General features: G+C 38.5%; 1 protein-coding gene across 1 annotated transcript in view; it reads left to right on the top strand.

Annotated features, from left to right (window-relative positions):
• The window catches only part of DNAH14 (dynein axonemal heavy chain 14), a 361,705-nt gene that overhangs the window by 259,845 nt on the left and 80,202 nt on the right, over positions 1 to 21,658 (top strand). Inside the window, exons 61-66 of the mRNA XM_040262849.1 lie at positions 1,423 to 1,554; positions 1,916 to 2,011; positions 8,266 to 8,406; positions 12,059 to 12,274; positions 19,870 to 20,100; positions 20,343 to 20,464. Coding sequence (XP_040118783.1) covers positions 1,423 to 1,554; positions 1,916 to 2,011; positions 8,266 to 8,406; positions 12,059 to 12,274; positions 19,870 to 20,100; positions 20,343 to 20,464 — 938 coding nt within the window. The remainder of the gene's footprint in view (positions 1 to 1,422; positions 1,555 to 1,915; positions 2,012 to 8,265; positions 8,407 to 12,058; positions 12,275 to 19,869; positions 20,101 to 20,342; positions 20,465 to 21,658) is intronic.

Here is a 21,658-nt window from a genome sequence, read left to right as displayed (position 1 = left end):
CAGCTGAAGGGGTGAATACTCATTAATTAATTCAATAAATATTTATGGATTATTTTCCATGTAAGAGACATTGTGAGACATTACAATAGTTTATAAAACCCACTTATTGATGTTGTGAAGCTTACATTGTAACAGGGAAAACAGACATTAAATAGCTAACAACACAATCAATCTGTGCTATTAGGAAGTATAGAGCAGAACCTGAACAAGGTGAATTTTTTTAGCAGAATATGTGTTGCCCACCATACCATTCATGAATTAACGCAACAACTCTTCACTCTCTGATGCATTCTTAGCAAAAATGATTCCCTATGGTTATGCTTAAACAGATTTTTCAACTTCAAAAAGTAATAGCTTATCTAAACAAATGATTAAAAGCCTAACAGCATTTTAAATGATAATAAGAACACAAGTAATCATTGAGAATGGACCACATTCCATCTGAATTATTCAGCAAAATGGTCCTGTCCTTCCAGGCAAGAAAGGAAATGCCTGGTTAGAAAGGATGGGACAAGGAGTATCAGTCTGAGAAAGATTTCCTTCTGATTATTTCTCCCCAAAGTATAGGAGAAATAGTATATAACTAACTCTAAACTAGGCTGTACCATTTAGGTGAGGTGGATCCATAGACATGTGACACAACCAAGCTGTAGAACAATGTCCTCAGTGAGCCCCAGCATGCGCCAGGCCGTACCACCATCATTGACCAGACAGAACTTTGTATAGGACTGTGCCCTGCCGAATGCTTCTTATGGAACAGAAATTGAGGGTGGTTTTCCAGGTGACCATACACAAGGTCAGAGAAGGCAATGGCACCCCCCTCCAGCACTCTTGCCTGGAAAATCCATGGACAGAGGAGCCTGGTAGGCTGCAGTCCATGGGGTTGCTAAGAGTCGGACATGACTGAGCGACTTCACTTTCACTTTTCTCTTTCATGCGTTGGAGAAGGAAATGGCAACCCACTCCAGTGTTCTTGCCTGGAGAATCCCAGGGACGGGGAGCCTGGTGGGCTGCCGTCTATGGGGTCGCACAGAGTCGGACACGACTGAAGCGACTTAGCAGCAGCAGCAGCAGCACACATAAGGTACACAAGAAGACTTCAGACCTCGTTATACACCACATTCCACAAAGCTAGAGAAAGGTAACTTGTTTTATTTTCATTTTAAAATGGAGTTCTTTAAAAAAAAAAACAACAACCTATAATATAGCTACTGTAACAATAACAGCAACAGTAGAGGCTTTTCCCCTCTTCTTTAAAAAATTAGTGATTCTAGAGCCAGTTTGTATCCAGGCATGTCTTACATTCTACTTTTGAAGAGTAGTTGAGTATTTTTATTGAAACAAAATTTCTTTGTGGTGTAGATTGGGGAAAACTTCAGATCAATAATATTCCTCATGTAATACATGAACTGTTCTCTCTAGGCTTTCATAAAACTGAAGAAGATTTTAGTCTTACCTGATTTCAACCCAAACAAAATTGCTCTAGTTTCTGTTGCTTGTTGCTCTATGTGCCAGTGGGTTATAGCTTTGAATAGCTACCATGAAGCACAGAAGGTATGCGTTTTCCTCTTAAATACCTACAACAGTTTGCAAGTGATATGTTATTGTCCCAGAAAAGCATTTAATGTTCAAGTGAACTTCTGCGGAAAGAATGCTTAATGAAAAACACTTTCACAACCATGTTATGTTAACTCTTAGACATCAGATTCTCCTGTCATGCTCTTGAATTTATGACAACTATGCTATTGTTTTATTTGTTTTAATGTTTCTCCATAGTAAACTAGTTATTTCCCTTTGTACACTAATTCTAAGAACGCTTCAGTGTTGACATATGAAAGTGTCTCTTAATCTTAAGTGGTATTTTTCACAGTGAACTTGAATTTAAGCACTTAAATTTTGTGACATTCTGTTTAAGCTGGTGGGCCCTAAACAAATCCAAGTGGCTGAAGCTCAAAATGTCCTAAAAGTTGCAAAACAAAGACTGGACGAAAAACAAAGAGGTTTACAGCTGGTAAGAAATGTCTTTACTTGTTACACTCTCAAAGTCTTTATGAACTAGACAAAAACATCAGGAAAGAGTCATTATCTCAATAGACTTTATCAGTTTAATGTAAAATAAAGATAATAATACAGGTAGTGAAAAGATTAATTGTGATTAATTAAATAATATAAATACTATAGGGCTTTCCAGGTGGTGTTGTTGTTTAGTCACTAAGCTGTGTCTGATTCTTTGCTACCCCATGGACTGCAACATGGCAGCCTCCTCAGTCTTTCACTGTCTCCCAGAGTTTGCTCAAATTCATATCCACTGAGTTGTTGATGCTATCTAACCATCTCATTCTCTGCCACCTCCTCCTTTTGCCTCTATCTTCCCCAGAATCAGGGTCTTTTCCAATAAGTCAGCTCTTCACGTCAAGTAGGCAAAGTATTGGAGCTTCAGCTTCAGCATCAGTCCCTCCAATGAATATTCAAGGTTTATTTCCTTTAAGATTGACTGGTTTGATCTCCTTGCAGTCCAAGGGACTTTCAAGAGTCTTCTCCAGCACTACAATTCCAAAGCATCAATTCTCTGGCACTCAGCCTTCTATATGGTCCAACTATCACATCTGTACAGGACTACTAGAAAAACCATAGTACTGACTATACAGAAGCTTTGCAAGTAAAGTTTGTCATAGTTACCTTCCAAGGAGCAAAATGTCTTTTAATTTCATGGCTGCAGTCAATGTCTGCAGTGCTTTTGGAGCCCAAGAAAACAAAATCTGTCACTGTTTCCACTTTGTCCTCTTCTATTTGCCATGAAGTGATGGGACCAGTGATTGCAGTCATGAAATTAAAAGATACTTACTCCTTGGAAGGAAAATTATGACCAACCTAGACAGCATATTAAAAAGCAGAGACATTACTTTGACAACAAAGGTCCATCTAGTCAAGGCTATGGTTTTTCCAGTAGTCATGTATGGATGTGAGAGTTGGACTGTGAAGAAAGCTGAGCACCAAAGAATTGATGCTTTTGAACTGTGGTGTTGGAGAAGACTCTTGAGAGTCCCTTGGACTGCAAGGAGATCCAACCAGTCCATTCTAAAGGAGATCAGCCCTGGGATTTCTTTGGAAGGAATGATGCTAAAGCTGAAAGTCCAGTACTTTGGCCACCTCAAGCGAAGAGTTGACTCATTGGAAAAGTCTCTGATCTGGGAGGGATTGGAGGCAGGAGGAGAAGGGGACGACAGAGGATGAGATGGCTGGATGGCATCACCGACTGGATGGACGTGAGTTTGGGTGAACTCCGGGAGTTGGTGATGGACAGGGAGGCCTGGAGTGCTGCGATTCATGGGGTCACAAACAGTTGGGCACTACTGAACGACTGAATTAAACTGAACTGATGGGACCAGTTGCACGATCTTAGTTTTTTGAATGTTGAGTTTTAAGCCAGCTTTTTCACTCTCCTCTTTCATCCTTGTCAAGAAGCTCTTTAGTTTCTCTTCACTTTCTTGCCATTAGAGTGTTATCATTAGCATGTCTGAGATTGTTGATATTTCTCCCAGCAATCTTAATTCCAGCTTGTGATTCAGCCAGCCCAGTGTTTCACATTATGTGTTCTGAATATAAGTTAAATAAGCAGGGTGACAATATACAGCCTTGTAGTACTCCTTTCCCAATTTTGAACCAGTCAGTTGTTCTTTGTCTGGTTCTAACTGTTGCTTCTTGGCCTGCATACAAGTCTCTCAGGAGACAGATAAGGTGGTCTAATACTCCCATCTCTAAGAATTTTCCAGTTTGTTGTGATCCACACAGTCAAAGGCTTTAGCATTGTCAATGAAGCAGAAGTACATATTTTTCTGAAATTCCTTTGCTTTCTCCATGATCCAGTGGATGTTTTCAATTTGATCTCTTGTTCCTCTGCCTTTTCTAGACCGAGGTTATACATCTGAAAGTTCTTGATTCGTGCACTGTTGAGCCCTCGCTTAAAGGATTTTGAGCATAACCTTTTTAGCATGTGAAATGAGCACAGTTGTACAGTAGTTTGAGCATTTTGGGGCATTGCCTTTCTTTGGGATTGGAATGAAAACTGACTTTTTCCAGTCCTGTGGCCACTGCTGAGTTTTCCAAATTTGCTGGCACATTGAGTGAAGTGCTTTAACAGCATCATCCTTTATGATTTGAAATAGCTTAGCTGGAATTCCATCACCTCCACTAGTTTTGTTTGTAGTAATGCTTCCTAAAGCCCATTTGACCTCACACTCCAGGATGTCCAACTCTAGGTGAGTGACCACACCATCATGGTTATCTGGATCATTAAGACCTTTTTTGTATAGTTCTGTGTATTTTGCCACCTCTTATCTCTTCTGCTTCTGTTAGGTACTTAGCGTTTCTGTCCTTCATCTTGCTCATCCATGCATGAAATATTCCCTTGATAGTTCTAATTTTTTTATGAGATCTCTAGTTTTTCCCATTCAATTGTTTTCATTGTTCACTTAATAAGTCCTTCTTATCTCTCCTTGTTTCCCCAGGTGGTACAGTAGTAAAGAATCCACCTGCCAATACAAGAGTTTCTGGCTGGACCTCTGAGTTAGGATGATCCCCTGGAGTAGGAAATGGCAACCCACTCCAGTATTCTTGTCTGGAAAATGCCATGGACAGCAGAGCCTGGTGGGCTACAGTCCATGGCATCACAAAGATTTGGACACGACTGAGCAACTGAGCACAAAACACATAAATACTAACGTACAGGTCTTAGTGCCTGACACATAATAACACACTCAGTAATGTTAGCTAATGTTATATCGCTAATATATTAATTTACCATTTATCCCAGGACATCTTTATTACTTCAGTTTACTGAAGACTTAATATCAATCTATGTTTTTTAAAAAAAACTGTTTAGCCTGTTACTATTCATTACTTTGCTGCTGTGTAAAACCATGGTTATTTTAATGGGCTTCCCAGGTGGCTCAGTGGTAAAGAATCTGCCTGCCAGTGCAGGAGACTTAAGAAACATGGGTTTGATCCCTGGGTGGGGAAGATCCCCTGGAGAAGGAAATGGCAACACACTTCAGTATTCTTGCCTGAAAAGATCCCATGGACAGAAGAGCCTGGTGGGCTACAGTCCATGGGGTTGCAAAGAAGTCAGATACGACTTAGTGACTAAGCATAAGCACATCCCTTTGATGTCTCAATTTTAAATTAAATAAGAATATCATAATGAAAACTAAAACTAGAATTGAGATCATTAATCCCTCTCCCCTACATAGCTCACATACCTTTAGAGAATGGATAAGGCAATATACTTCAGAGATGGCCACTGACATCGGTATTTGGACTATGTAAGTCTTCCCCTGCATTTTGATGTAGTTACCAGCATTTTAAAATCTGAAAATTTCATTTACAATCTACATTCTCTTGAAAATTCAGGAACTAGGACAGCTTGAGCTAGCATTCTTACATGGCTATCATAAACCCCTCTGCTGCTGCTGCTGCTAAGTCGCTTCAGTTGTGTCCGACTTTGTGCAACCCCATAATGGCAGCCCACCAGGCTCCCCCGTCCCTGGGATTCTCCAGGCAAGAACACTGGAGTGAGTTGCCATTTCCTTCTCCAATGCATGAAAGTGAAAAGTGAAAGTGAAATCACTCAGTCGTGTCCGACTCTTCGAGACCCCATAGACTGCAGCCTACCAGGCTCCTCTGCCCATGGGATTTTCCAGGCAAGAGTACTGGAGTGGGGTGCCATCACCTTCTCCAATACACCCCTCGATTCACTTCAAATATTTATATTACCTACCTGGTCCCATAGATATTTCTTGCAAGCTTAAGAGATATGAAAAGTATTGGACATTTTTTAAGGAAATTACCAACAAATTTGAACTGAATTTATTTTATATTGCTATGTAGTTTTATTGTACTTATTTTTGATGCTTGATATTTTCAATTTTGATATTTACTCAATTTTCCTGATGTCGTTTATTTCGTGTGTGTGTCTTAGTATTTTAACTCATCCATCCAACAAACGTTTGTTTACAGTATTGTTCATTTGTTCTTATTATTATTGCATGGTATAAGACAGAAAGATAAACTGTGAACTCTTGTCAGAATTTTATTCACTAATACTTCACATTCCCTTCCAGGCCTACAGGCTTCATGAGAAGTTTCTAATATTTTAACTCATTGACTGCAAACAAGTATATTTTAAATGTATATTTTTACATCTGTAAGCTCAGTTGCTCAGTCGTGTCTGACTGTTTGTGGCCCCATGGACTGTACACCACCAGGCTCCTCTGTCCATGGGATCCTCCAGGCAAGAATACTGGAGTGGCTACCACTTCCTACTCTGGAGGATCTTCCCAACCCAGGGATTGAACCTGAGTCTCCCGTCTCCTGCACTGGCAGGTGGATTCTTTACCACTAGTACCACCTGGGAAGCCCCATTTTTACACTTAATGTTTTAAAATTGAGTGTAATAGTTAACTCCATTGGTTTTAAACTCTTTGTTGAGATTTTCTGCTTCCTCAACCATGCACTGTCTCCCATGTTATAAACAAGTTTTTTGTTCACCTGGGTCCTAGTATTAAAAAAAATTCTGAAAAATCTCTTCAACTTTGGGGAAAATAAATAATACCAGAACCTTAGTTTAATTATATTTCACTATATATTGAAATTTATATTTCACTAAATGTGTTACCTTGGAGGTGCACAGTCTCATATAATAGAAATTTCATGTGTTTAGTTGAATTGATAAGCCCTACACTTTAATATTTAAATAACTCACTATATTATAAGTAACAAAGAAAGAGTTTTCTGAGTAATCTAAACAGAAAGTATAACCAAGAAAACAAAACAACATAATATATGAAAGAGCAAACAACTGAATATATGAAAGAGCAAACAACTGAATAATTATTATGGGTGTAATAGGATTAAGTAATAAATCATTAGAATAAGCATGCCAAAAATCACTAGTGTGTATATTTTTGTAAAACTTAGGTATTTTCACAGGATAACATCTTAGAAATCAGAGGCGAAATTACAGATCACTAACTGTATTCAGTTGGCACAATTTTGTATATACAATTATGTGTACATATCATATTCAAGTCTTCACGCTAAACCCTGTCTTCAGAGATTTTGAGGACATGAAAAAAGAATAATAAGACTATAAGACCATAGCCCAGGAGATAATATCTGCCAATGTATAATTCCTTCAAAAAATGACTTTTGTAACCAGTATAGATCCATGTGGACTTGTCAAGCTAAGACTTTATGACAGCTGGAAGTTGATAATAATTTTAAAGAATGCCTAGGATTTACATCCATTTAAGGGAGGAGTCCAGACATAAAGGAAGAATATGAGACAAATCCTAGAGGCAAGAAAATTTAGGAAATGTTTAGAAAATATGGAATAAGCCAATCTGGCTGTACTGTAATATTGAAAAGGAGATAAAATTGGGAAGGTAGATTGGGATTAGGTTGTGGGTGTTTTTGTTGGCAGGGTCAAAACACTGGCCTCTCTCAGGCAATCTTTTCTATAGGAAGTCACCAAATGTTTTTGAGCAAGGATTATCAAGATAAGTGGTAATTTAAGAAAAGAAGTTTCATCAACTAATCATGAAAATATGTTTTCTACTTAACAGCCTGTGCTTAGTCACTCAGTCATGTCCAGCGCTTTGTGACCCCATGGACTGTAGCCCTCTAGGCTCCTCTGTCCATGGGATTCTCCAGGCAAGAATACTGGAGTGGGTTGCCATGCCCTCCTCCAAGGGATCTTCTCAACCCAGGGATGGAATCCAGGTCTCCTGCATTGCAGGCAGATTCGTTACCATCTGAACCATCAAGGAAGCCCCTACTTACAGCCTAGGGATAATTTAATAGTTGCTTCATCCACCAGTCCAACTTCAAAAACTCATTAGTTTCTAATGATCAGAGTATCTGGGATGAAAAATATTCAATCAGTTCCTTAAAAGAAGGAAACTAGATATGATACAAGGTTTTCTGTGTGAAAAATAAATCAGAAGTGAATCTTCAGATACCAAGATTGTAAGAAAGCTTATCAAGGAAGGTGGTAGGTTTTTTTAAAAAGTTCAGTATCAAGTAATCATTCATTTAATTACTGCAATGTACATCTTCATTGATAATATATCTATCTTTCCAGGAAGATTTTCCAGGATGTGAAATGAAATGGTTACACACCATATTTGCATAAATGACAGATAAACTCTTAAGGCAAAATGAGAGAGAGTAAGAATTTGTCTCAATACTGAATTAATTGTCTTTCAGGTTGAAGAACATCTTCAGTTTTTGCAAGAAGCCTACAAAGAGATTGTTGCTGAAAAAGAACTATTAGCACATCGAAGAAAACTGGCCACCAAGCGCTTACAGTGTGCATCTATCTTACTAACTGCCTTGGAAGATGAGAAGGCAGGACTTTCTTTGGTTTTATATCTCCTTCATTAATTTCTACTAGACTTCACAAACCCAAGATGCTGCTTTCACTGAAGGCTATAGCATAGTGCTTAAAACTATTTTACTGTCAGTTTCCCTTTTAAGATCAGTAGACAGTTCTATAATGGCAGGTGACACAGGAGTAAAGAATTCACCTGCAAACGCAGGGGACACAAGAGACCCAGGTTCAATCCCTGGGTTGGGAAGATCCCCTGGAGGAGGAAATGGCAACACACTCCAGTGTTCTTGCCTGAAAAAATCCCATTGACAGAGAAATCTAGCAGGCTGTAGTCTACAGGGTCACAAAGAGTCAGACACGACTGAGCACATACACAGGCAATTCTACTGAGATAAAAATAAAAGAATCTTGATTAAATAGTCTCAAAACAGGGGTAACAGAGTAAAATGATCAAAAGGTTGTGCCTAAAACATCAGCATTTTGTCTGATGAGGCCCAAAATCATAAATCTGCCTATGAGTATGGCATTAATTTTCCTTTTCTAGCAGAGAAATAACCCCAGCTGAATGCAGAAACATGGGTGGGGCTGAAATGAAGGGTAAGGCAGAAGAAAGAAAATTTTATTTTGTTTTGTCAGTCTTCTGACCTCTTTTATCTCATCTTTTTATTTCTCTTCTAATTCATCTGCTTTCTCTATACTTGAATCCTTAGTCAGCTGACTAGCATCTTGGTTTAAGTCATTACTCAGCTATCTCAAAGAATCTTACAAAATTCTCAAGATAATTTTAATTTAGTTTAATTGTTTAGATAAATATATATCACAGAAGACTCCTACAGGGCAGGGAGAAAGAAGTTATGAAATGAGACCAACCAGAGGGAGATCACAGAGGAAGACTACTGATATCCTTGTGAATCAAGAATATGTTGAGAGGAAGTAGAACAGCTCATCTCAGATCTTAAACTTCCAGATGATGTGGTTCTTGCTCAACATGCTTTATTTCTTGATCAGTCAAGCACAGACACAGCTGTAGAAGGAGGATATATAGCCAAAGATTATGGGTTCAGATCCTAGCTGCATTCTTCAGAAGCTTTGTGAACTTGCTTAACTTTTCTAAGCTTTAATGTCTTGATCTTAAAATAAAGTCAATGGGCTTTTACTTAACAGAATATTGAAAACCTCTCATGAGATTTTCAAAAATAATGTCAGTCAGATAAGTAAATATTCAAAAGTGCTGGTCATTGTTACCATCATCGAACAACATTAATAATACATTATCAGTTCAATTCGGTAACTCAGTCGTATCCAACTCTTTGCAACCCATGGACTGCAGCACGCCAGAGCTCCCTATCCATCACCAACTCCCGGAGTTTACCCAAACTCATATCCATTGAGTCGGGGATGCCATCTAACCTTCTCATCCTCTGTCGTCCCCTTCTCCTCCTGCCCTCAATCTTTCCCAGCATCAGGGTCTTTTCAAATGATTCAGCTCTTTGCATCAGGTGGCCAAAGTATTGGAGTTTCAGCTTCAACATCAGTCCTTCCAATGAATATTCAGGACTGATTTCCTTTAGGATGGACTGGCTGGATCTCCTTGCAGTCCAAGGGACTCTCAAGAGTCTTCTCCAACATCACAGTTCAAAAGCATCAACTCTTTGGTACTCAGCTTTCTTTATAGTCCAACTCTCACATCCATACATGACCATTGGGAAAACCATAGCCTTGACTAGATGGACCTTTGTTGGCAAAGTAACATCTCTGCTTTTGAATATGCTGTCTAGATTGGTCATAACTTTTCTCACAAGAAGTGTCTTTTAATTTCATGGCTGCAGTCACCATCTGCAGAGCTTTTGGAGCCCCAAAAAATAGTCAGCCACTGTTTCCACTGTTTCTCCATCTATTTGCCATGAAGTGATGGGACCAGATGCCATGATCTTTGTTTTCTGAATGTTGAACTTTAAGCCAACTTTTTCACTCTCCTCTTTCACTTTCATCAAGAAGCTCTTTAGTTCTTCTTCACTTTCTGCCATAAAGGTGGTGTCATCTGCATATCTGAAGTTATTGATATTTTTCCCAGCAATCTTGATTCCAGCTTGTGCTTCATTCAGCCTAGCATTTCTCATGATATACTCTGCATATAAGTTAAATAAGCAGGGTGACAATATACAGCCTTGCTGTACTCCTTTCCCTATTTGGAACCAGTCTGTTGTGCCATGTCCAGTTCTAACTGTTGTTTCCTAATCTACATACAGATTTCTCAAGAGGCAAGTCAGATGGTCTGGTATTCCCATTTTTTAAGAATTTTCCACAGTTTATTGCAATCCACACAGTCAAAGGCTTTGGCATAGTCAATAAAGCAGGAGTAGATGTTTTCCTGAACTCCCTTGCTTTTTCGGTGATCCAGCGGATGTTGGCAATTTGATCTCTGGTTCCTCTGCCTTTTCTAAAACCTGCTTGAACATCTGGAATTTCACGGTTCACATGTTGTTGAAGCCTGGCTTGGAGAATTTTGAGCATTACTTTGCTAGTGTGTGAGATGAGTGCAATTGTGTGGTAGTCTGAGCATTCTTTGTCATTGCCTCTCTTTGGGATTGGAATGAAAACTGACTTTTCCAGTCCTGTGGCCACTGCTCAGTTTTCCAAATTTGCTGGCATATTGAGTGCAGCACTTTCACAGCATCATCTTTTAGGATTTGAAATAGCTCAACTGGAATTCCATCACCTCCACTAGCTTTGTTTGTGGTGATGCTTCCTAAGACCCGCTTGACTTCACATTCCAGGATGTCTGGCTCTAGGTAAGTGATCACACCATCATGATTATCTGGGTCATAAAGATCTTTTCTGTACACTTCTTCTGTGTGTTCTTGCCATCTCTTCCTCTTCTTATATCTTCTGCTTCTGTTAGGTCCATACCATTTCTGTCCTTTATTGAACCCATCTTGTATGAAATGTTCCCTTGGTATCTCTAATTTTCTTGAAGAGATCTCTAGTCTTTCCCATTCTATTGGTTTCCTCTACTTCTTTGCACTGATCACTGAGGAAGGCTTTCTTATCTGTCCTTGCTATTCCTGGAACTCTGCATTCAAATTGGTATACCTTTCATTGTCTCCTTTGCTTTTTGCTCTCTTCTTTTCATAGCTATTTGTAAGGCCTCCTCAGACAGCCATTTTGCTTTTTTTGCATTTCTTTTTCTAGGGGATGGTCTTGCTCCCTGTCTCCTGTACAATGTTATAAATAACATATTATAAGGAAATTATTTTTAAAATTATCCTACTTTATTACACAAAGTATTTGAAATGGCTATCAGTCTTAGCAAATATGAGAGTCACAGATCCAAGAATAAGACTCATATTCTCCTCAAAAAGTTTTTTTTTTCATATGATCCATTATTAATTTTTGGAGAAGAAAATGGTAATCCATTCCAGTATTCTTGCCTGGAAAATCCCGTGGACAGAGGAGCCTGGTAGGCTATAGTCCATGGGGTCTCAAAGAGTCAAATACAGCTTAGTTGGCTGGACAATAACAACTAAATATTAATTTTAATGCAACTATGGCATAAGAATAGATAGTAACAGCAATAATAGATCCAACCTGAAGACTATTACTATCTAAAATGTCTTACAATAGAATATTTTATGTTAAATATCAATAACTTTTTATTTGAACGTTTAGACTCGATGGCAAGAAACAATTGATCAAATAGACAACAAGTTGGAAGGAATTTTGGGTGACATACTTATTTCAGCAGCATGCATTGTCTACAGTGGAGTGTTAACAGCAGAATTTCGCCAATTGATTGTGGAAAAGTGGCAGAATCTTTGTACTGAAAACAACATTTCTTTGTCTTCTAACTTTTCTTTAATTGAAGTCATGGCACAAAAACATGAGGTAGTAACATATTTCTGTTATCCAGTTAAGTGATTGTTGCTGGTTTGAATTGTGTGTGTGTGTGTGTGTGTGTGTGTGTGTGTGTGTGTGCATGTTCACATGTACCTTGGGGCTTGAATCCATTCCTGAAATTATTTTATAAGTAAAAATAAAGAAGTTTGCTTTGTACTTTTTAAAATATACTTCATATAGCTCAGTTAAGTCGTCTTAAGTTTCTTATCCTCTGGGAAACAGTCAAAAATATCCCTTTTCCATTGTAATTGTACTATCTTATAAATATAGCCATTTCTTCTCCCAGAAACCCATCTAATTAATAAAATTCATGTTCTTGTCAAACCATAGTTAGCAGTCTCAGAAATATATTATAGACCTTATATTTATCAATTTATCAATAAGTATTTATTGTCCTATGTAAGTTCTGTGCTGATGTTGCAAAGGCAAAAAAGAAAACACCTTTTTTTTTCATTCATAGAGAATAATTTTGGATTGGTTCTCCCACTAATAACTTAAACTGACCATCAAAAATACAAACTCTCAGAAGCGAATACTGGCTTTTCATTTTCATAATGCTAATAATGAATTCAAACCCAAATATATCAGTAATTGGGGTTTCCCAGGTGGTGCTAGTGGCAAAGAATCCACGTGACAATACAGGAGACACGAGAGATGCAGATTCAGTCCCTGGGTTGGGAAGATCCCCTGGAGTAGAAAGCGGCAACCCACTCCAGTATTCTTGCCTAGAAAATTGCATGGACAGAAAAGCGTCGTGGGCTACAGTCCACGTGGTCACAAAGGGCTGGACACAACTGAGCAACTGAACACGCATATCATGTATCAGTAATTACAGTATATGTAAATGGACTAAATGGTACAGTTAAAAGTCAAAGATTGTAAAACTACATAAAAGTATAAACCAAAGCACAAAGCAGAAGCTACATGTTTTTTAGAAAAGACACAGTTAAAACATAAAGAAGATTGGCAATAAAAAAGTCAGAAGAAATTTGCCATTTATTACCAAAAATAAAAGACAATAGACTTTAAGGCAAAAAAATGATTGCTAGAATTAAATAAGCTTAGGCTAAAATTAGAATTGGTTTAATTCTTCTTCAAGATTATGTTAATGATTCTAAATCTGTTTAGAATGACCTCAAAAATATAAAGCAAACATTAAAAGAACTATAAATAAAAATGGACAAATCTACAATCATAGTGAAAATTTAACACATTTCTCTCTATAACTCACAGAAAAAGAACACACAAACCAGTAAGAATAGAAAAGATTTGAACAACGTAATCAACAAATGGACTTATTAATATGTTAATAAGACACTGCAGCCTACACCTACAGCATTCACATTCAATGCCAATATATAACATTCACATTCAATGTTCAGTATAGAACATTACCAAAATTGACCATGTTATAGACTATAAACAAACTTGCAACAAATATCAAAGGAATTGAATCATGTAGACTATGTTATCTGATGAAAAAGCAATTGAGCTAGAAGTATATAATTAAAAGCTTCTCTTAAAATCCTCATATTTCTGGAGATTAGGAAATGTATTCCCAAACTAATCACAGGTCAAAGAAGAAATCAGAATTGAATAAATGAATCCTTGGCAAAAGATTTTCTTTTGAGATTGGGAACATAACAGAGGTATATCTACTATTTCCATGTGCATTTACTGCTGTAATGGAGATTCTAAACAGTGCAGTAAGACAAGAAAAAAATTAAAAAAATATTAGAATGGGGAAAGAAAGACAAAAAATATATAATGTTGCAGATTATATGTATCTAAAAATCCAAGAGAATATGTAGATATATCATGAGCATTGATAAATATTTAGCAAACTTTCTGGAATTAAAGGCAGTATACAAAAAGCCATTACATTTCTATATACCAGCAACAAACAGGGTGCATGATGTTTTTAGATACAATTTATCACAGCATCATACTGAATCTATCAAAAAGTTGTGTTAAATTATAGAAATGAAACTATAAAATATTATTGACATAAATTTTAGACAACCTATATAAATTAAGAATTATATACCATGTTCATGAATTGGAAGACTCAATATTCTAAAATTGCCAGTTCTTTCCTAATTGGTCTAAAGATACAGTGTAATCCCAGTCAACTTTCCAACAGGAAGGGATGTGTGTTTGTGTGTGAAAAGGCAATATGATAGGATACCAAAAGAGGAACTCCCCAGGTCAGTAGGTGCCCAATATGCTACTGGAGATCAGAAGAGAAATAACTACAGAAAGAACGAAGGGATGGAGCCAAAGCAAAAACAATACCCAGTTGTGGATGTGACTGATGATAGACGCAAGATCCGATGCTGTAGAGAGCAATATTGCACAGGAACCTGGAATGTCAGGTCCATGAATCAAGGCAAATTGAAAGTAGTCAAACAAGAGATGGCAAGGGTGAACGTCAACATTCTAGGAATCCGTGAACTAAAATGGACTGGAATGGGTGAATTTAACTCAGATGACCATTATATCTACTACTGTGGGCAGGAATCCCTCAGAAGAAATGGAGTAGCCATCATGGTCAACAAAAGAGTCTGAAATGCAGTACTTGGATGCAATCGCAAAAACGACAGAATGATCTCTGTTCGTCTCCAAGGCAAACCATTCAATATCACAGTTATCCAAGTCTATGCCCCAATCAGTAATGCTGAAGAAGCTGAAGTTGAACAGTTCTATGAGGGCTTACAAGACCTTTTAGAACTAACACCCAAAAAAGATGTCCTTTTCATTATAGGGGACTGGAATGCAAAAGTAGGAAGTCAAGAAACACCTGGAGTAACAGGCAGATTTGGCCTTGGAATGCAGAATGAAGCAGGGCAAAGACTAATAGAGTTTTCCCAAAAAAATGCACTGGTCATAGCAAACACCCTCTTCCAACAACACAAGAGAAGACTCTACACATGGACATCACCAGATGGTCAACACCGAAATCAGATTGGTTATATTCTATGCAGCCAAAGATGGAGAAGCTCTATACAGTCAACAAATACAAGACCAGGAGCTGACTGTGGCTCAGATCATGAGCTCCTTATTGCCAAATTCAGACTTAAATTGAAGAAAGTAGGGAAAACCGCTAGACCATTTAGGTATGACCTAAATCAAATCTGTTATGATTATACAGTGGAAGTGAGAAATAGATTTAAGGGCCTAGATCTGATAGATAGAGTGCCTGATGAACTATGGAATGACGTTCGTGACATTGTGCAGGAGACAGGGATCAAGACCATCCCCATGGAAAAGAAATGCAAAAAACCAAAATGGCTGTCTGGGGAGGCCTTACAAATAGCTGTGAAAAGAAGAGAAGTGAAAAGCAAAGGAGAAAAGGAAAGATATAGGCCTCTGAATGCAGAATTCCAAAGAATAGCAAGAAGAGATAAGAAAGCCTTCCTCAACGATCAATGCAAAGAAATAGAGGAAAACAACAGAATGGGAAAGACTAGAAATCTCTTCAAGAAAATTAGAGATACCAAGGGAACATATCATGCAAAGATGGACTCGATAAAGGACAGAAATGGTATGGACCTAACAGAAGCAGAAGATATTAAGAAGAGGTGGCAAGAATACATGGAAGAACTGTACAAAAAAGATCTTCATGACCCAGATAGTCATGATGATGTGATCACTAATCTAGAGCCAGACATCTTGGAATGTGAAGTCAAGTGGGCCTTAGAAAGCATCACTATGAACAAAGCTAGTGGAGGTGATGGAATTCCAGTTGAGCTGTTTCAAATCCTGAAAGATGATGCTGTGAAAGTGCTGCACTCAATATGCCAGCAAGTTTGGAAAACTCAGCAGTGGCCACAGGACTGGAAAAGGTCCGTTTTCATTCCAATCCCAAAGAAAGGCAATGCCAAACAATGCTCAAACTACCACACAATTGCACTCATCTCACATGCTAGTAAAGTAATGCTCAGAATTCTCCAAGCTAGGCTTCAGCAATACATGAACCATGAACTCCCTGATGTTCAAGCTGGTTTTAGAAAAGGCAGAGGAACCAGAGATCAAATTGCCACCATCCCCTGGATCATGGAAAAAGCAAGAGAGTTCCAGAAAAACATCTATTTCTGCTTTATTGACTATGCCAAAGCCTTTGACTGTGTGGATCACAATAAACTGTGGAAAATTCTGAGAGAGATGGGAATACCAGACCACCTGACCTGCCTCTTAAGAAATCTGTATGCAGGTCAGGAAGCTACAGTTAGAACTGGACATGGACCAACAGGCTGGTTCCAAATAGGAAAAGGAGTACATCAAGGCTGTATATTGTCACCCTGCTTATTTGACTTATATGCAGAGTACATCATGAGAAACGCTGGACTGGAAGAAACACAAGCTGGAATCAAGATTGCCGGGAGAAATAACAATCACCTCAGATATGCAGATGACACCGCCCTTATGGCAGAAAGTGAAGAGGAACTAAAAAGCCTCTTGATGAAAGTGAAAGTGGAGAGTGAAAAAGTTGGCCTAAAGCTCAACATTCAGAAAACAAAGATCATGGCATCTGGTCCCATCACTCCATGGGAAATAGATGGGGAAAGAGTGGAAACAGTGTCAGACTTTATTTTGGGGGGCTCCAGAATCACTGCAGATGGTGACTGCAGCCATGAAATTAAAAGACGCTTACTCCTGGGAGGAAAAGTTATGACCAACCTAGATAGCATATTCAAAAGCAGAGACATTACCTTGCCGACTAAGGTCCGTCTAGTCAAGGCTATGGTTTTTCCAGTGGTCATGTATGGATGTGAGAGTTGGACTGTGAAGAAGGCTGAGTGCCAAAGAATTGATGCTTTTGAACTGTGTTGGAGAAGACTCTTGAGAGTCCCTTGGACTGCAAGGAGATCCAACCAGTCCATTCTAAAGGAGATCAGCCCTGGGATTTCTTTGGAAGGACTGATGCTGAAGCTGAAGCTCCAGTACTTTGGCCACCCCATGTGAAGAGTTGACTCATTGGAAAAGACTCTGATGCTGGGAGGGATTGGGGGCAGGAGGAGAAGGGGATGACAGAGGATGAGAGGCTGGATGGCATCACGGACTCGATGGACGTGAGTGAGTGAACGCCAGGAGATGGTGATGGACAGGGAGGCCTGGCATGCTGCGATTCATGGGTCGCAGAGAGTCGGACAGGACTGAGCGACTGAACTGAACTGAACTGAAGAAAAGGCAAAGAGCCAAAATGTCCAACACAATGTTGATAAAGAACTAGGTGGGAGAACTTGCAATATCAAGATTTACTTTAAAGCTACAGTAATTAGACAGTGGTATTATTTATCCTTGTGTGTAACAATGTAAGGATAAATAGCTATACCAATGAAGTAGAACTGAGAGCCTAGAAACAGATCCATAAATAGGTAGAACTTTGATTTATTTCAAAGGTGATACTGTAGTGCAATGAGGAATGGGTAGGCTTTTCAGTAAACAGTGGTGGATAATTGAATATTCATTTAAAAAATTGACATTATTTTATACTACACACAAAAATTTCATTGAAGTTAAATTGTAGACCTAAATGTGAAAGGCAAATTAATAAGGTGTAATTTAGGAGAATGTATTCATGACCCTAGGTAAAGAAAAGATATTCTAAGCAGAACTAAACACAGAAGAAAAAGTTGACCAATTGAATTACATTAAAATATAGACCTTCTATTCATCAAAAGACACAACTGAGAACATAAAAAGGAAAGTCAAAGAACAGATAAGGATATTTGTAATACATATGTTCAACAGAGCCCTATTCAGAGTAGAAAAGAGAGCCACTATGAATCACTAAGCAAAAGGTACACAAACCAGTAAATAAATAGGCAGGAGTCTTGAGCAGGCAGCTCACAAAACAGACTATCCAAATAACCATAAACATTGGAAAGGTTCTTAACCTCATTATTAATTAGGGTCTGAAAAGTAAATCTAAAATGAGATATCTGTTGTGATGAGCATTCATCCCTACTGATAAAGGAATGTAATGTCCTGAATAATTAGTCACCTTGCCAAAAATTTCATATGCCAGTTGTTTTAAATGGTTCTTTTCTTTAGTCCATTTAAGGGCTTCTCTCATGGCTCAGCTGGTAAAGAATCTGCCCACAATGCAGGAGACCTGGGTTCAGGAGAATTCCATGGACTGTATAGCCCATGGGGTTGCAAAGAGTTGGGCACGACTGAAAGACTTTTAAAGATTATTTTTCCTTTAAAGATTATTTGATAATCTGTAAGATTCTTTAGTATCCTGCACGGTAATATGCCAGGGTCCAGCCCCGGTGGATCCAGGGAATTCGAAGGGTGGACGGAGTCAGCGAGGAAAGACTTATTTATTGATTGATATAAGATTAGATTAGGAAACAATAGTGTAGTAGGAAGATTAAATGGAGAAAGAGGGCTGAATAGCTTGAATTACGCGGAAGACCAATAAAATTCCAGACAAGGAATTTGCACCATCTACGTTGGGCCACCAGCGCTCGCTTGAATATCTGAGGGTGCCTCGCCTTAGGCTCCCTTTCGCGCGGGTCTTAACAGCCAGGGCAAGTAAGTAGACTTGGCGAGCCTCCTTGCCCAAGATGGAAATTCAGCCTGAAATTAAAGAGGAGAGGGAGGGAAAAAGAGAGAGAGACACGGGAGAAACCAGTCCAGTGACTGGCTCCCGCTCCTATTGTTTAGAAGGCTTTATATACCTTTTAGATTGTACATAGAGATCAATGGGTAATACAAAATTATGCAGTGTTAGCAGCCCAGACTCTTATCGAAACCAGGCTTTTCTCTCTGCATACCTAATTGTATTACTCAAGTCTTAGGTGATTTACATCATCTTCTAGCCAAAAGGGGCCAATTAACATTTTACAGCCTTTTTTCTGATAAGGGTTTGTCAACCAGAAGACTTATTTGTGTTGATCTTCCCAAAGTCTGGTGCCACTCTCAGAAAGTACTAAATAAAGTTACATTCTTACATAGCAAGGACACAAGAGGAGTGCAAAGAGAAGTTAATTAACTCCAAAGTCTAGTGTTGCTAACATCAGAACTACTATATATCTTTTCCATATCCCGTTTACATTGATTAACATCCTCCCAGGTGCCTAAAAGATAAAGAATCTGGAGGCCTGGCAGCAATCATTGAGTCAACAGTGAAATCCGGTCACCAATATAATTTTTAACTCTTTAGAAAAGGCTCTGTATCTTTAAGATGCTTTTACGCTTTGTGCCTCTCGTGGTTGGGGGCTGCAAGCAATTCACAAGCTGTAAGAGGTCCAGGGAACCTGTTAGGCAAGCTAGAGAGCAATCAGAGGGGGTTAACTGAAACATCCCTTTCAAATGCAGAAGACTAAAGCCCTGAGTTGACCTTTTTCCGGAGAATATCAGAAAAGTGGAAAAGCAGGCAGATTCTTATTTTTGGGGGGGGTTGGATGCTCAGGAAATTCCAGGGGGAAAACCTGAGGTCTGATTAGCCTTGCCATCAGAGCTCTTGCCGCATGACCTTGTCACGGGTGGGATTCCTCACGCTGGCTCCCGACAGTAATAAAAGATGTGAAGAAGTTTATGAAACAACAAAAACTCTAATGATTTCTTTCCAGATCCGCCAATGGCATCATCAGGGACTTCCTCTTGGTCAGTATTCAACAGAGAATGCCATCTTGATCAAGAATGGCCTGCAGTGGCCACTGCTGATTGACCCACATAAGCAAGCACACAGCTGGATCCGACAGATGGAAGGATCTAGGCTGCAGGAGCTCTCCACTGAGGATAGCAATTACATCCAAACAATTGAGAATGCTATGAAAACAGGAGGGAGTGTCCTCTTGCAGGTATTTAGACAAAATGACCTAATTCCAGATAGCTGACACACAGATTGTAAGTGATAGGTAACTTTGTCAAGGGAAAAAATGATAAATAAGTGCATAAATCACAATATATTTTCAATGTTTAATTCTCTCACATCTTTCATTGGTATCTAGACATTAAAGATTTACATGTTTTAAATGCTGTGCCTTTTCAGCTGATTTATTTGTTGTAAAATGAATTTTTTCTTTATTTTATTTATTTTCAGAATCTTCCTGAAAGATTACCTCCAAGTTTAAAGGAAATTTTGAAGAAGGATATCTACCAGAGAAGAGGACAATACTTTATAAAGATTAATGATTCTGAGATTGAATACAATTCCAAATTTAGGTAATGTCTTTCATAGCTGAATTGACTCAAATATTTATACTTTTAAAGGTAGATAATATTGTAGGTCCCATATTTCAGCCCTGATAAGGTTCTCCTGGTGGAAAAAGTCAGATTGCACTTTGAACATTCTTTTTGTTTTTGTGTTGCCAGTAGCACATAATAGCAAACAGAAAGGAGAACAGATTTTTATGTATAAAGTCATTCCAAACCAATATTTTCAAACTGTGCCTGATGGAAGCTATGGGTTCTATGAAGAGTCTTCAGAAGCAGTGCAAGAAGGGCAGCAATCAGGAATCCCAGCCCCACTTGAACTCATAAACCTCAATTTGATCTGTTTGCACAATATTTTATTTGGGCTGGAAAAGCTTCTACTTCTTTGAAAAACAAAATCTACTTCTGCTACCTAGAGCAAAAAGATATTTTGCCTAGACAGATAAAAACATTGTGTCCATGTTCCAAGCAGTTATGGGCCTCCAGGAAACCAATTCATCAACATATTTCACAAAGCACTATTATACAGACAAATTTAACTACAACAAAAATACAGTTCCCAAGCGAATAAGACTTTGTGTTATCAGTTATGTGCATTCTCTCCTTCAATTCATAATCAAAAGATTGTAGTAAGCAAGTAATCAGTAATGAGAATTAGAAGATGATTTTAATGGTCCCTAGCCTGGTGCCTTTATCTTCTTTACAGGGACTCTGACAGACTGACTCCTTACCAAGTTGTCCTGACTCTTAAACTTGTTGGTCAGTGAATCCTCTAACTTGGGCAGAGCTACCAAATTCTCACTCCTCAACTAATTCTCACTCCCTAGAATTCTCCCTTTTAAGCCTCCTTCCTTCTGTTAGTAAAACATTTTCCAAAGTATGTTTCTCAAAGCATCATTTCCAGGGATTTAGTTGGGGTGGGAGTGGGGGGGTTACTCGAAAAAGGAATTCTGCATTTTTTTAAAGAGCTGGGTTAAACAAAGTTAAACAAGATTCTTTCCTACAAGGACTTAAAATCCCTTTATTTGTTGAACAAATCCTCTTCAGAAAGTAGTGTTCTACAGAATGCACTTTGGAAAGCACTGTGTTAACGCATTCTTTCTCACTGAATACAGCCTGATTGATTAAACAACAGCTTAGAAATACTACTGAAGTAACATCACCCTGAACTGATAGTCTCATCCCCATGTTTGAATTGCATGT

This window comes from Oryx dammah, unplaced genomic scaffold (genome assembly GCF_014754425.2).
Source record: "Oryx dammah isolate SB20612 unplaced genomic scaffold, SCBI_Odam_1.1 HiC_scaffold_21, whole genome shotgun sequence".
Lineage (NCBI taxonomy): Eukaryota > Metazoa > Chordata > Mammalia > Artiodactyla > Bovidae > Oryx > Oryx dammah.
This window is presented reverse-complemented; position numbering and strand designations above follow the sequence as displayed.